Here is a 17500-nt window from a genome sequence, read left to right as displayed (position 1 = left end):
ATTTTCTTCTAAATTATGTGTAAGGCCATGTTTTAACATGGAAAAACTCGATTTTGGGTAATTTCAAGTATTTTCATCACTTTGAACTTGTAACAGGAGACTTTTCAATGAAAACAGCCATTTTTATACGCCCGTTTGAAAAACGGGACGTATTATGGGAACGCCCTGGCGGGCGGGCGGGCGGGCGGGCGGCGTCCAATTTTGTCCGGAGCATATCTCCTACATGTATGGAGGGATTTTAATGAAACTTCATATAAATGTTCACCACTATGAGGAGCAGTGTCGCGCACATGAACCAGGTCTCTAGGTCAAAGGTCAAGGTCACACTTAGAGCTCATTGAAAAATGCTTGTCTGGAGCAAAACTTCCACATGTATAGAGGGATTTCAATATTACTTGCACAAATGTTCACCATTGTGAGGCGGAGTGTCGCGTGCAAGATTCAGGTCCTTGCGGCCAAGGTCAAGGTCACACATAGAGGTCAAAGTTCAGATAAAAATATGAAGATGTGTATATATGGACCATTTAGTCATCATTAATTGAGGGATTGTAACACAAATGGTCATTATCAAGACTATGGCTGTGATACATATAATTTAGGTCAATATATACAAGGTCAAGGTCACTAAAGATGATGAAATATCCAGATTTTGTAAATAGAATTTAATCAAAGGGAGACAACAAAGTTATTACTTTGTTCATAAATGACTTACACAATTACTCCCCTTGATCTAAAAATAGAATTTAATCAAAGGGCATGAAATAATCCTCTTTCTTGGACTTGAGTATGTTGTAAAGAATGTAACATTTATTTACACATGTTCATTCATTGGTCAAGATTCTTAACTGTGATAACTATGGTGTTCTGTAGACTTGGTATTTGTTCATAAAGATCATACAGTAATTACCTTATCAAATGTAAATACTTTCTCATAGAAATTTAATTATATTTTAATTTTCAAGTAAATATCAGTTCAGCTCATTCAAAGATTAAGAATTGTAATGAAATGTATTTCCCTAGAATAAAATCTTAAATCAGAATTTTTTAGTTATTAAATTACATGTACTTTTTATACGCCCGTTTAAAAAAAGATAAAAATATGAAGATGTGTATAGGGATGATTTAATCATCATTTATTGAGGGATTGTAACACAAATGGTCATTATAATGACTACGGCTGTGACACATGTACTTTAGGTCAATATATGCAAGGTCAAGGTCACTAAGATGGTGAAATATCCAGATTTTGTCTGGAGCATATCTCATACATGTATGGAAGAATTTTGATAATACTTTATGGAAATGTTCACCACCATGATATGTATTGCTCCATGCATGATCCAGGTCTCCAGGTCAAAGGTCAAGGTCACACTTAGAGCTCATTGAAAAACGCTTGTCCGGAGCAAAACTTCTACATTCATAGGGGGTTTTCAATATAACTTGGCACAAATGTTCACCATTGTGAGGCTGAGTGTCGCATGCAAAATTCAGATCCCTGCGACCAAAGTCAAGGTTACACTTAGAGGTCAAAGTTCAGATAAAAATTTGAAGATGGTTATAGGGACCATTGAGTCATCATTTATTGATGGATTGTAGCACAAATGGTAACTATCATGACTACAGGTGTTACACATTTAATTTAGGTTAATATTTGCAAGGTCAAGGTCACTGGAGATGATTAAATATCCAGATGTTGTCCGGAGCATATTTTCTACATGCATGGAGGAATTTTAATGTTACTTTTATAGAATTGTTCACCACCATGAGACGTAGTGCCCTGCACATAAACCAAGTCTCTAGGTCAAAGGTGAAGGTCACAGTTAGAGCTCATAGAAAAACACTTGTCTGGAGCAAAACTTCTACATGCATAGAGGGATTTCAATATAATTTGGCAACAAATGTTCATCATTGTGAGGCTGAGTGCCATGCATAAAAATTCAGGTCCCTGCAACCAAGGTCAAGGTCACACATTCTGTGCATATCTTCCCTATTGATTTGTTTTAAGGTTCATTTAACAACACAGTGCCAAGAATAAAAACTTGCTTGCTAGATAACACTTATCCATAATGCCCCCATCTCCATCTAAAGCTTTTTCGTAAACGGGCGTATTTTGTGACTATGGCACCCTTGTTCACAAAATGCTCATGAGGTAATGGGTTAACAACCAGTGTAGCTGGAGGGTAGCCATATGATTGACTGTATGAGTGTGGTTAACAGATAAAATTGATTTCAAATTTCACATGTGTTATGTAATAACTTTATAACAGTTTTGCATATAAAAAGATAATCTTTGCTTATCTTGGTATGTGTACTTTATTTAGCTTATATAATAGACATGTGTATAGCTTTTACTTGTAAATTAAACATGTACATGTATATATCATATTAAAGCAGATATATAGCCATATATATACACATAATCGGTTCATGATAATATTTGTTGTCCAGGGTTAGATGGGTAAGATATCTTTTGTATTCTATCATTTTTTTTTCTTTCCATATTAATGTTTGTGTTATGTGTTGGTATTGGTACTACAAGTGTTACTTTACTAGCATCTGTGTTTTAGTCATAGGAAACTTGCTTTTGGAGATTTGGTTTAGTTGTGTTAGTTTTGTTGTCTTTGGACTTTTATTAGTTGTACTCTAAAATAAGACTAAATATTGTCCAGAAAAGTTTTGAATTAAAACAGCCTATTCAAAATTAAAGGATTTTAGTATCAAAGTATTGAAAATACTAAATTTGAGCTACCAACATTATAAAGCCTGTCCAGACTGCACAGATTAGCAAAGATAGATGTTAGGACAATAAAGCTTTGACAAATACATGTAGTATGGCTACTCAATTAGAAACATTTGCTTGAATTCTGCTCTGGACATTACATCCTTTTATTTGGCTAGCCTGTGGAAGGTTGATAGTTACCTAGATGCCTGCTCAAAACTGAACTAATGTAACATTCTATAAATTATAGAGGAAATATGATTTCTGAGGCCAAATCTTTCATAGATAAATGGGTTTTTATTTGTAGTTGATGAATATTGAACCTTTCCTGTTTATTGACCATTTATTTTTATACCATATTCACTTAAGTTCATGACATTACTTTTGAAGGTCATTTTGCAATATGTAAGCACTGGTTTATAGGTATTTGTGTGAGTTTTTAATAGCACATGTGTTAGGCATGTAAGCATTTCCAGTGTATAAACATGCACATGTAAATCAAATTTAGAAACACAATGTTTTTAATTTGTTTTCAAGTGAGTAAATAGGTCACTGACTAAATATTTGTAATGTTCTGATATTTATCCTGCTACTGGCTATATCATCAGCTGGATAAATCCTTGCCGGGTAAACTTATCTATCTCCAGTCATTACATCACATGATGACGTCAACCGTTAAGCAGCAAAACAAAACTACATATAGATGCTATTTTATCGGGGAAAAGTAAGAATGAAACCATTTAATTATTCTAAACACATGATGAAAAGCTAAAGCTTGCCAAGATACACTTTCTCGCTCACCGGATATACCTTCTCCATCCCGACATCAACCATGTATTCTCTATTCTATAATTGAGTTTTGCAATGCAATAGTCATTTGTTATGATTATTGAGTTTTATTAACAACAAATGCATGTTTGATTTTTGTGCCCCCACTTTAGTGGCGGGCATTTAGATTTACCCTTGTCCGTCGTACATCCTTCCGTCCGTCCGTTCTCTTTTGTGTCGACGTAACTCAAAAAGTATTTGACCTAGAGTCATGAAACTTTACAGGAATGTTGATCAGCATGTGTAGTTGTGCACCTGGGTGTTTTTATTTGGATATTTTTAGAATTTTTAGAGTTATTGCCCTTGACTTAGTAAAATTTTGCAATTTTCAACTTGTGTCGCATGTAACTCAAAAAGTATTTGACCTAGAGTCATGAAACTTTACAGGAATGTTGATCAGCATGTGTAGTTGTGCACCTGGGTATTTTCATCTGGATATTTTTAGTATTTTTAGAGTTATTGCCCTTGACTTAGTAAAATTTTGCAATTTTCAACTTGTGTCGCATGTAACTCAAAAAGGATTTGACCTAGAGTCATGAACTTTACAGGAATGTTGATCAGCATGTGTAGTTGTGCAACTGGGTATTTTCATCTGGATATTTTAGTATTTTCAAAGTTATTGCCCTTGACTTAGTAAAATTTTGCAATTTTCAACTTGTGTCGCATGTAACTAAAAAAGGATTTGACCTAGAGTCATGAAACTTTACAGGAATGTTGATCAGCATGTGTAATTGTGCACCTTGGTATTTTCGTCTGGATTTATTTAGTATTTTTAGAGTTATTGCCCTTGACTTAGAAAATTTTTGCAATTTTCAACTTGTGTTGCATGTTACTCAAAAAGGATTTGACATGGAGTCATTAAACCTTACGGGGAGGTTGCTCAGCATATTAAGTTTTGCACCTGGGGTTTCGCTTGTGGATTTATCCAGTATTTGTAGAGTTATTTCCCTTGACTTAGTAAAAACGGTTTCATTATGTTGTTATTTGTTCCTTGAGTGCTTGAGTTAGAATATACCAACTTTACAGGAATAATGATCAACATTACTAAATTACAGGAATAATGATTCTCATCACTCTGAAGCTATGAACCTGGGACTTTGCATGTGGATTTTTTTCAGTTTTGTTAGAGTTATTGCCCTTGACTTACAGTAGTATAAATTTGCAATTTTCAACTTGTTCATGCATAGCTCAAAAAGTATTTCACTTGTAGGCCTGAAAGTTTACAAGAATGTTGGTCAGCATGTGTACTTATGCACCATGGGGTTTGCTTGTAGATTTATTCAGTATTTGTAAAGTTCTCGCCCTTTACTTAGTAAAAGATTTTTAGTTTTCAAAAAATATTTGACCTAGAGTCATAAGATTGACAGAACAGTGGCGCGTTGGGGGCACCCGTGTCCTATGGACACATTTCTAGTAAAGCAATAATTTTTGTAAGTCAAATGTTGCAAGTATAGTTTTAGCAATACTGGTGGCTGAGGGCTGATGTCATTACCACTAGAATTTAGATTAAATGATGAGTGTCTCATTGTTTTTAGAGTTTTTTATTTATTTTTATTATTATTTTCTTTGCTTTGGTTTCAAGAAAAAATAACATAACACACTAGACTCTATTATTAATGTCCTTTTATAAAACTTCTTTTGATCAAGATTTGGACTCTTCCTATTTTGGTTGACATGTGAAGCATAACATAATTGCTGTATTGCATTGCTTTGTCCATCTATATATATATATATAAAGCAAGTGGAGCATTAGCCTAGTGGATATCTGCCACTCAACCCAGGGATTGTTGGTTTGAGTTTTACTAGGGTTACTACCATATTTCCTGATATGACACCAATATTGTTCTTCATATGACACAAATATTGTTCCTCATATGACACCAATGTTGTTCCTCATATGACACCAATATTGTTCCTCATATGACACCAATATTTTTCCTCATATGACACCAATATTGTTCCTCATATGACACCAATATTGTTCCTCATATGACACCAATATTGTTCCTCATATGACACCAATATTGTTCCTCATATGACACAAATATTGTTCCTCATATGACACCAATATTGTTCCTCATATGACACCAATATTGTTCCTCATATGACACAAATATTGTTCCTCATATGACACCAGTATTGTTCCTCATATGACACCAATATTGTTCTTCATATGACACCAATATTGTTCTTCATATGACACCAATATTGTTCCTCATATGACACCAATATTGTTTAATTCAAGAAAGATAGGCCAAGAGTGATTCATGCTTTTATCGGGCTAAAAGAAATATGTATGTTGTTTTTTTAAATCCATTTATGATAGCAAAATTAATCTTTGACCAACTTTCTTTTCCTTTATTGACTTGCTTGGTCTTAGTCAGAAATTAAAAGGTCAAGGTTTATACTGGAAATGTGTACATCTTAATACATTTAGTTTGAACAGATTTCAATTTCATATGATGACTACAGTTGTTGGATTGTTTAGAAAAGACATTTTAATTACTTAATATGACTTCATTTGTTGGATGGACCATGGCTGTAATGATAAATGTCACATTGAATTTATTGTCAGGGAGTCTAATGTTTTGTTCATCCTTCATTTAAATACAGTACTTTACATTTTCATTTTTTTACAGTTTTTAAATTGTCAGAAAATGTGGTAAATAGCTTTAAATCTGTGGTATATGTCTAAATATTTTGGAATAAAGTTTTGTTTATTTATGTTACCAGTGAAATAATACAAAGAATATGTTTTTAATGTATATTCAAGTATAGAAATGTTGTAATTTCAGATAGAACTAGATCTCCTGAGAACACTTCCAAATAATAAACATTACGAGTCAATAGAGTCTGAGGGTATACTTAAACTGAGGAGAATATTACTAGCTTTCAGTGAACACAATAGATTGATTGGTTATTGTCAGGTAAGATAAAATCAAGATTGTTTTAATTAAAAGATTTTATTGATATTTTGGATTTTAGTCAAACTAACATTAAGTTCATGGTGCTGTACAGTATGGAGGTATGGAATGGGTGACCATAATAATTGCATGTTATTGATAGCCAATATGGTGACCAATTTGAAAGTATGGTAAGGATAACCTTTAAAAATGTATGGTATGAATCACCAATATGAATGTATGGTATGGATGGCCAATATGATTGTATGGTATGGATGGCCAATATGAATCTATGGTATGGATGGCCAATATGAATGTATGGTATTGATTGCCAATTTGACTGTATGGTATGGATGACCAATATGAATGTATGGTATTGATTGCCAATATGAATGTATGGTATGGATGACCAATATGAATATATGGTATTGATTGCCAATATGAATGGATGGCCAATATGAATGTATGGTATGGATTGCCAATATGAATGTATGGTATGGATGGCATGTATGAATGTATGGTGTATATATAGCCAATATGAATGTTTGGTATGGATGGCCAATATGAATGTATGGTATGAATGGCTAATATGAATGTATGTTATTGATTGCCAATATGAATGGATGGCCAATATGAATGTATGGTATTGATTGCCTATATAAAACTATGTTATGGATGGCCAATATGATTGTATGGTATGGATGGCCAATATGAATGTATGGTATTGATTGCCAATTTGACTGTATGGTATGGATGACCAATATGAATATATGGTATTGATTGCCAATATGAATGTATGGTATGGATGGCCAATATGAATGGATGGCATGTATGAATGTATGGTATATATAGCCAATATGAATGTATGGTATGGATGGCCAATATGAATGGATGGTATGGACTGCCAATATGAATGTATGGTATTGATTGCCAATATGAATGTATGTTATTGATTGCTAATATGAATGTATGTTATGGATGGCCAATATGATTGTATGGTATGGATGGCCCATATGAATATATGGTATGGATGGCCCATATGAATGTATGGTATGGATGGCCAATATGAATGTATGGTATTGATTGCCAATATGAATGTATGGTATTGATTGCCAATATGAATATAAGGTATGGATCGCTAATATGAATGTATGTTTTGGATGGTCAATATGATTGTATGGTATGGATGGCCAATATGATTATGTGGTATGGATTGCCCATATGGATGGCCAATATGAATGTGTGGTATGGATGGCCAATATGAATGTATGGTATTGATTGCCAATATGAATGTATGGTATGGATGGCCAATATGAATGTATGGTATATATGGCCAATATGAATGTATGGTATGGATGGCCAATATGAATGTATGTTATGGATGGCCAATATGAATCTATGGTATGGATGGCCAATATGAATGTATAGTATGGATGGCCAATATGAATCTATGGTATGGATGGCCGATATGAATGTAAGGTATGGATTACCAATAACACTGTTGATCATAGCATCTTTATTTAAATGTGCATTGGTAGAAAACTTTCTTTGATTTACGAAGGTTTTATTTCCAGCAACATCATATAAAGAAATAAGCAATGCTTCCAGTCACTGTCCTGCTTGATGCTAAGGATTTAAATGGAATTCTGACTTTTTCTTTCATACTGTCTTTGTCATAAATCCGACAAAGATAGCATTGTTCAGCCCTTGCCCAAAAAAAATCTAATACTAGTATATCCAGTCTGATATGCAGTAATATATTTTCAGGGATTGAACAGGTTAGCAGCTATTGCCTTGTTGTTTCTCAATGAGGAAGATGCGTTCTGGTGTCTTGTTGCCATTGTTGATTATATTCTACCAGCAGAATATTTCAGCTCTACTTTGATGGCAGCTCAGGCTGATCAGGTTAGTAACATCAAAATGTTGGGCGTACGTGGCCTAGTCGTCAAGGTCGTTGACTTCGACCCACTTGCCCCTAACCGCTGCGGGTTTGAATCCTGACATATAAAAAAAGCTATGCAGCTAGCTTATGAAACGATAGAGGTTCTTCTCAGGTGCTCGTTTGTGTCTGAGATAATGCACGGAAGGGCACCTGAGGTCTTCCTTTACCAGTAAAGCTAAACATTGCCATATGACCTATACTGTGTCGATGTTACGTAAAACCCAATCAAACAAACAAACATCAAAATATGCTGCAACAATGTTTCTAGGCAGTGAATATAGGTGATCTTTATAATAACTGTTTTAGTTGTAATAATTTGAATAATAAAATTTTGTTACATTTCAAAAATAAAATTTGTCTGAAAAGAAAATTTGTCATATTTTAAAGTTAAACTTTGTTAATAACCATATTAATTTTGCAGATTTCTGATGTTGAACTTTCAAAGTTTATCATAAAACAAGATATGTAATTAAACAATATAACCTAATTTCATGGAAATGGAATGGAAAAAAAATATATAATCCATAGAATTCAGATATAGAGTGGAAATAATAATTATTATTGATGTTATTGTAATTGAGTATAAGATAATACACAAACAATATAAGTAAATTCAAGCAAATCTGTACTAAAGACATTTTGAATAACACATATTTATTTCATACCTTTAAACATAATGTGTTTTTGTTGTTGTTGTTGTTTTTTTTCTTTTTTTTTTCATTGTATAATGTTATAACTGTTTAGTTAATTGATCTAATAAAAATGTACTTTTTTTCAGAGAGTATTAAAGGATTTGGTACAGCACAAATTACCAGCCGTGCATTCTAAACTTGAAAGTAACCAAGTAGATTTATCATTATTTACATTTAACTGGTTCCTCACAGTGTTTGTAGACAATGTACCTACAGAAATGTTTCTACGTATATGGGATACATTCCTTTATGAAGGCAGTAAGGTAAGGGTATGCATGTTGTTAATTTTACATTTACTAAAGTTACATGATAACCTCCAATTTACCAGTGTTGTTGATTATATATTGCCAGCAGTATAGAGCCAGGCTGCCCTACAAATATATATAATCTGATTTGTCCATATAACCAATGTTTAAATACTTGTAATATTTTAACTTTGAAACCAGAAATTATTGATTGACCAGATTTTAAACATAATGAACCAGTTACATTAGAACATACCAAAATATCATTTATAGAACTATAATGGTATATTTAAGTGTATTTGCTGTGGACATTTCTAAGAGTTACAGAAGTTTACTATAACATTAAATAGATAGCCATGTTATTTAGAATGACTGACACAAACAAATGTTTTGCCTTTGGTTTCGGTTGAAACAATATTTATTGCTTTTTTATATCATGTTTTCAATCAAAATTTCAATACATAAATTACATCCACAATTGAGTAGAAAGCTTAAAGCTAATATGAAACTTTCTCTGTCTTGCCTTTGTATAGAACGAAGAGTTTGATTTTCTTTCTTTAAAAGTAAGACTGATATTTATTTTTGTATGATGTTGATTGTACTTTATAACAATTCTAGAATATTTTGTAATGCAGGTGTTGTTCAGATTTGCCATTGCTTTCTTGAAGAAGGCAGAACAAGAAATTCTGGAGCAAGAGGATGGGCTGCAGCTTAACAGATACTTGAGAACCATTGGAGAGAAAATGACAAACGTCAAACAAATTTCTTCGGTATAATATTTAAACTGAATGTATCTAATTATTATTTTACTGTCCTTAGAGTCAAAGATTTTATGAGACACTGTAAGTTTAAACATGTTAGACAACTTAGAACACATATCCTCCTTGGAATACTTTAGGAGATACAAAGTATATATGTTTTTATTGCATTTGTGATGTTTTTCTTGCACGACTGTTTGAGGCATAAATTGAGTTATTGTACTCTCCTAGGTTTTGGTGTCGAGGTCACACTTGGTTAACTTTTTGCATGCATTGGTATCTCCAAAACTACTGAAGGAACTGTGTTTAACTTGATACACTTATTTGAGAGTACAATAGGAGGTCACTGGCCAAGGCCCATAACTCAAACATGGATTTTGACAGAAAATGGCCCTTTTTGAACTTAGAAAATCCTGCATTATCTGGTCTCTTGTTTTACTATCAAGCACTGAGAATAGTTGAGCGTACTGTACCAACAGCTCTCATTTGATCATTTATTGAACACTAATATTTTTGTTGACATCTTGAAAAAGCTGCCAATTATAACTGACCAACAGAGACAGGCTGAATTGTAGTGTTTTGTTTATTGTTGAAATTGATTCCTAAATAAGTGTAAACATTATTCAACCATGTTTATGTTCAAATTATAGCATTTTTTCTAAAAAAATATTTATAAACTTTCCTATCATTGTTTACTTTATTTCAGTTTGCTTTCAATTGGATAAATCCTTTCCCTATGAGACTATTGGCAAGCAGACGACAATATCATTTACAAATCATCAAGGTAAGATACTTCTGTTTTCAACTTTACCAGGTAATGATTTACCTTTACACAACTTTAGCAGGTGATGGTTTACCTTTCCACAACTTAAGCAGGTGATGGTTTACCTTTCCACAACTTAAGCAGGTGATGGTTAACCTTTACACAACTTTAGCAGGTGATGATTTACCTTTACACAACTTAAGCAGGTGATGGATAACCTTTACACAACTTTAGCAGGTGATGGTTAACCTTTACACAACTTTAGCAGGTAATGATTTACCTTTACACAACTTTACCAGGTAATGATTTACCTTTACACAACTTAAGCAGGTGATAGTTTACCATTACACAACTTAAGCAGGTGATGGTTAACCTTTACACAACTTAAGCAGGTGATGGTTAACCTTTACACAACTTAAGCAGGTGATGATTTACCTTTACACAAATTTAGCAGACAATATATTAGCTTTACACAACTTTAGCAGGTAATTGTTTACTTTTACACAACTATACCAGGTAATGGTTTACCTTTACACAACTTTAGCAGATTATGGTTTACCTTTACACAACTTTAGCAGGTGATGGTTAACCTTTACACAACTTTAGCAGGTGATGGTTAACCTTTACACAACTTAAGCAGGTAATGTATTACCTTTACACAACTTTAACAGGTAATGTATTACCTTTACACAACTTTAACAGGTAATGTATTACCTTTACACAACTTTAACAGCTAATGTATTACCTTTTTACAACTTTAACAGCTAATATATTACCTTTACACAACTTTAACAGCTAATGTATTACCTTTACACAACTTTAACAGCTAATGTATTACCTTTACACAACTTTAGCAGCTAATTGTTTACTTTTACCCTACTGGCAGCAACTGAATCTACCAGTAAGACCAGTGGAGAGCAAGAAATTAACATTGATCCATAACACATTTTAATGATAATCATGTAATGTAATGTTTGTAATTAAATGAAATGATTAAGTGATATGATAAAACAAGGACTTGTCATTAGATGATAATATAAGAATCCTAACTGGCTGCTGGGACAAACTGGTTTATCTAGCTTAAGGGTAACTGTTTCTGCCAGTTACCAAACCAAAGAGCTAGATATTCCTTGCCAGTAAATATTCATTTATCATTTTAACATGATAATTCCTTGACACAAGTCTTGTGTTTGCATATTACATATATAATAACATTTCTGAAAAAATATTATGATAACATATATTTTATTTTAGCTCTTTTTTCTCAAGTATGAATTTACAACTCATTCAAAACAGCAATTTATCAATAGAAGGTGTGTAGGAACAACATTGTTTAAAGCATGAAGGTGTAAGATGGATATTTCTAGATAATCCTGTCTGATATGCAAGAAAAATACAAAATTCAGCAAAGTTTATGCTATACAGGAAAACTATTTATAGAATATAGGAAAGCTATTTATAGAATACAGAAAAATGAAATTATATTTGGTTATATTATAGGGTGAGTTAGCAGAACTAGACAAGTTACGACGTGGTGTACGAGAAGAAAGGGAAAATAGTCGGACACATGATTATTACAGTGATGATGAACTGGACAACTAAACTTTGACCTCTAATAATTCATCATGACCTTTGATTATGCTGTGATGTTGTATAAGCATGTGTGATTACATGATAATGTATGCAGGTTGAGATAATGATGATGATTTTGAGTTTAATAAAACATATCTTAATACTCAATGTTTCAAACGGTGCTAATACTTATTGTATATGCATGTATTTCTGACCTCTGGATGCCAGTAAAGTAAAGTATTTGTTATTTATTGTGTTCTGTAAGCTTTATTTGTACATAGATTAACTTCATGCCCAGATAACAATTTACAACAATATATAAAAAATTCAATCGTATGTCAGTGTACTAAAAGAAAATTATATCAGTGTGTGATGATCCTGTTATTTACATGTATAGTTATCATTTTATGTATATGATTACTTTATGGGAGTATATGTTAGAACTGATAGGTGTGTTACTGTGATATAGTGTATCAATAATAATGTTTTTATATCATAGTTCATCCTTAAATTCCATTTAAATGACGATTTTGATGTTTTGATTTATCCCAAAGTTACATGGCCTGTGATATGATATTTGCAAATCAGAAATACTGTCTCTCATATCTATTTTACAAAATAACAAACATTCAAAACTTTGGTTGTTTTTTTTTTTCTAAATAAGGGTGCATGACTATGCTTCAGTTTTGATTAATATAATTTCATTATCTATTGCATGTCATCATGACCTACATTTATACTACAGGAAGCTGTTGAAGCGAAATGGTTAAGGTCATAGTTGTAGGAACATTAACTATTGGTGCTAGATACTTGAAATATTCATGTGAGGAAACATTAAGATAGGTGATTTTACCATAGTGCCATCTCTTGCCTTTAATAATTCACAGAAAGTTGCCTTACATCTTCCTTCAACTTCCTTTTCAACTTTCCATATGAATTGTTTTGATTTAAAAAAAATCCTGTTATAATTAATATGCATCCACTATTTCACTCATGTTTTCATTTATAAAATCTGTTTCATGAAATATCACAAAGTTATATCATAATGAGACCTTTTTTACATGTTTATGTTTACAATAAATGTACAATATATGAGAATTTTTAGCTTACCTGTGCACAGAGTGCCAAAAGGTGACAACATGATGTCCATTTTATCCACAATTTCTTTAAATAGTATATCTTTAACTAAATGGTATATTTTGATCAAAATTCATTGGAAATATCCTTACTTGGATATCTTCAACATTTTCATGAATGGTTCAAGTGATGCACAAGTTGGTCACAGGAGCTAAAAATAGAAATGTAGTACTTAATAAACAACAATGCTTAGAGCTTAGGTATCTATTATGTAACACAACTTTCTTGTGCAGAACTAGCTAATCTAGACCTTTATATTTGGCATGCCTGGTGTTCATCTACTAAAATTGTATGAAAATGACCGGCTCCAGTGTCATAAAATAATCTACTTGTGCATTGAAGAATAAATGACCTTTCTCGGGTTAGCGATGTGGACTATCATGGTTCTCTTGTTTTATAAGTCTGTAGTATATTGATCATAAATTTTTGTAAAGGAAGAAAGTTAACCATGACTTTTTATTAGTGTGAGCTATTGGTATCAAAGGGGGATACTCCGGCATCCATCATCATGCGTCAACAGTCATCTTCTCTGAAACTGATGGGCAGATTTACCTAAAATTGGTCTGTAGCATCCTTGTGACCGTCACACTTAAATTTGCTCATGCCATTTCAGTTGGCCCCTTTTAGGGGTCAACAGAGCTAAAAATAGAAAAACCTTTAAACCTCTTCTTCTACTAAATTAAATGATGGATGATCACCAAAATTTGTCTGTAGCATTCTTAGGTAGTCTTGTATCAAGTTTGCTCATTTTAAACTTGATTGGCCCCTTTTAGGGGTCTCTAGAGCTAAAAATAGAAAAAAACGTTAGACATCTTCTTGTACAGAACTAATGGATGGATGATCACCAAACTTTATCTGTTGTATTCTTAGGTAGTCTTTTTTTCTTTTACTGAAAAGCAGTTGTTTCTGGTGAGTGACTCAGGGCCATCATGGCCCTCTTGTATATTATTTTGATGATTATTTTGCAATATCAAAGTTTTATTTTCTGATGGTTTGGTACAAATATTATTTGTGTTTTGCTACCTATGACTTATTGTGTTATACTTAGTATATTGTTACCTTGTACAGCATTTAGTTAAGATATACATGATCTCCTGTCTCTTCTGTTATATAATGATGTTGTTGTTGTTGTATAAACTGGAGCAATGTCCCTATTGCATGATAAACACACCAAAAATTTGTAAAGTTTTTAATGCGTATTGTTGTTGAGTTGAGTTTATGTGTTATTTTATCGTAACGTTTTAGTAGATCATTAATGTACATCTTTATATCTTAAGATATTATTTCATCTAAATTTATTTCATTATTATATAAAGTCATACATTTCAACAAACCATTTCTGAATACTATTTACCACCTCTGTGTTATCTCACCCTGGTCACAAAGCGATATTTAATAGAGCTGTATTTCAAGTCTCTGCCATGGTTAAAGCAAAACTTTATAAAATTGCAGCCATATTATCAAATAAGATTACATATGATTGATTTTGATCTATCTAGCTGAATTTAACCAAGCGTGAAATCACTTTATATCATGCTCTTTGTGTCATTAATGACAAGTCAATTATGATAAGAACACATGAATACAACTGTGCAATAGTTTATCTTAGTTAAAAGATTCCTTGTTAAAACTTGAGATATGTTATGGTAACAATTTATTGTTTTTAAAATAATGAAGAGATGATGTGTATATTGGAAATAAAAGTTTGTGCAAGATGGTACAGTGAGGTTGACTGTGTTTAATTATATCCTCTAGCTGTAAACAGTTGAGAACCGATCAGGCTGCCCATTTTTCAGTCACACATACATGTATTATTCGTGTTTGTTTGCTTTGTTACATTGACAGTGTTGATTCTCGGTTATATCACTAGCACCCTGTCATGCCTCTGTCATTAAATACGCCTCTCAGTCTTGCCAACACTTGAATTATTCCAGAAATTTAGAGTATATGAAGACGTTTTAAATTTCTTTCATTATTAATTTTAATGTCTTTAACCCAGTAGTAGTGAAGATAATAGCTTTAAGGATGTGGGCTATGAAGATTGGTTTATTAACTATATGTTTTTTTAGCATGGTAATCTTATCCCATAGCATATCAAATAATATACCCGATTTTACTTGATTTTTTTTGTATATTTCAGACTTGCATATTCATTCAAGCATTTCTAATAATGTTGCAAGGAATGTATAACATTGAGGCGTATTTTAGTTTATCCGTTGAGCTCAATTTCACACTTTATTGGTGCATGGCAAGATGTTCCTATTTTTCTAGATTTTGTACATAACAGAACTACACAATAGTTCAGTTTATTTTGGAATATGGCTGACGTGAGCTACAGATTTGTTGAGTACATCTGATAATTAATCCAGCATCTTCTTGATTTTTAAAGTCCTCTTTTCTAATAAATTGTTTATTATTAGTTTTATTCAAAACCGCGAAGTAAGATGTCAAATATCAACAAATATAGGCTAACTTAAACAAATACAGGTCTACAAGTAAAAGATACTGTGAGAACAAAAACAATTCCTTGAAAAGAGATACGAAATCTAGACTATTTCGGTTCTCATTAGTAAAAGAACGGACCATGTCTGGCTGGCAGGCTAACCAGATACAAACTAGGAGATAATTTATATAAATGGCATTGATTGACTGAAGTATATGTTTAATGAGGGTACATCCGCCCATTAAGGCATTAAATGCAGCTTGCGCTGTTGAGTACGGACGCCGGGCATGTCACCATTGCACACTTTACTCATCGTCTTTACCTACTCTGTAGGACCACACCCCCTCGGCGTCCCAAGTTCTTCAAATCTGACGACGTGTATGTACCAATGGGAAGATAGATAAACAACTTATACATAGTATGCCACAAAATTAGATAATGGTCATAAAAACTATTAGATATATTTTATATCAACATATTCATTTCAATTTGGTTTACTAATAAATTTCAACGTAACAAAGATAATATTTTAATCATTTTAATGAATTATCTAGATCTTCTTTTCCTTTCGATACTCCGTACAAAATGACAGAGATTTTTATAACAGATATAAATATAGCTCTGTGAATATGGTAGTTGAATAGGGGTCGTAAGTGGAGTAAAACAGATTCTGATTTGTCCGTTCTCTACGGCTTCTAAATAGTGAAATGTGATCACCACTGATTATTTCCTTAATACGGTCAGAAAGCTCGAAGGTTGACATGAAGGGGTGGGGGGGGGCAAGGAAGATATGTACGTTCCTTATTATAATAATGCAAATTAATTTCTTGCCTACTAGCTTTATATACTGTGCTGTATATAACTAACAGAATCGCGCACGAATAACAAGGTTTTCTGCATTGAAGATTGTTAATTATACAAAAATGTGTTTTGTTTTTATGACAGGTTTCTCGATTCAACCACCAGTACTTCATGAAAAATAAAAGAAAAATATAAAAATTACTTGAATTATTTTTGTTTACGTAGCGTCAATGTCTGGGGTCATTTTCTGTACATGCGTCTTTTTTTCTTGGGCTTCAATGAAATGAACGAAAATGCTGGGGTTTTAGAACATTTATTTGTACCCTGAAGCAAGTCAAAAATATAACGCGTTATCCGATTACCATGCTGCTAAAAAAATCATTGCTGGAAGACAACTCTCCGTGACTAAAACTTGATTATATCGTAATTGCTTCCCTTTAAACGTGTTTTTCTTTACCATTATAATACTAGCAGACGTTAGAAATATTCGTGATTATATGGTAAATAGTGAAATACAAAAACAATGAAGGTGATTCATCAAGGCCATATAAAAATGTTGCAAATTTCAGTGGTAAATACAAGCATGACTTGATTTGATACTTTTAATTTCTTTGAACCTGTATACGCTGTATAAATATTTCCCCACCGCAGTTTGGACATTTTGGACATTTGCTACATGCATAACAAATGACGGCTT

The 17500-nt window shown here is 32.6% G+C and overlaps 1 protein-coding gene across 1 annotated transcript in view; it reads left to right on the top strand.

Moving 5' to 3' along the window:
• The window catches only part of LOC132744515 (TBC1 domain family member 2B-like), a 44572-nt gene extending 29293 nt beyond the window's left edge, over window positions 1–15279 (top strand). Inside the window, exons 15-20 of the mRNA XM_060733244.1 lie at window positions 6343–6474; window positions 8218–8355; window positions 9171–9347; window positions 9965–10099; window positions 10794–10871; window positions 12351–15279. Of these exons, the coding sequence (XP_060589227.1) occupies window positions 6343–6474; window positions 8218–8355; window positions 9171–9347; window positions 9965–10099; window positions 10794–10871; window positions 12351–12452 (762 nt within the window). The 3' untranslated portion in view covers window positions 12453–15279. The remainder of the gene's footprint in view (window positions 1–6342; window positions 6475–8217; window positions 8356–9170; window positions 9348–9964; window positions 10100–10793; window positions 10872–12350) is intronic.
• The last annotated feature ends 2221 nt before the right edge of the window (window positions 15280–17500 follow it).

The sequence above is a fragment of the Ruditapes philippinarum genome, unplaced genomic scaffold (genome assembly GCF_026571515.1).
Source record: "Ruditapes philippinarum isolate M1 unplaced genomic scaffold, ASM2657151v2 ctg2054_1_1_1_1, whole genome shotgun sequence".
In the NCBI taxonomy this organism is placed as follows: Eukaryota; Metazoa; Mollusca; class Bivalvia; order Venerida; family Veneridae; genus Ruditapes; species Ruditapes philippinarum.
Note: the sequence above shows the minus strand (reverse complement) of the source record. Positions and strands in the feature narration are given on the sequence as shown.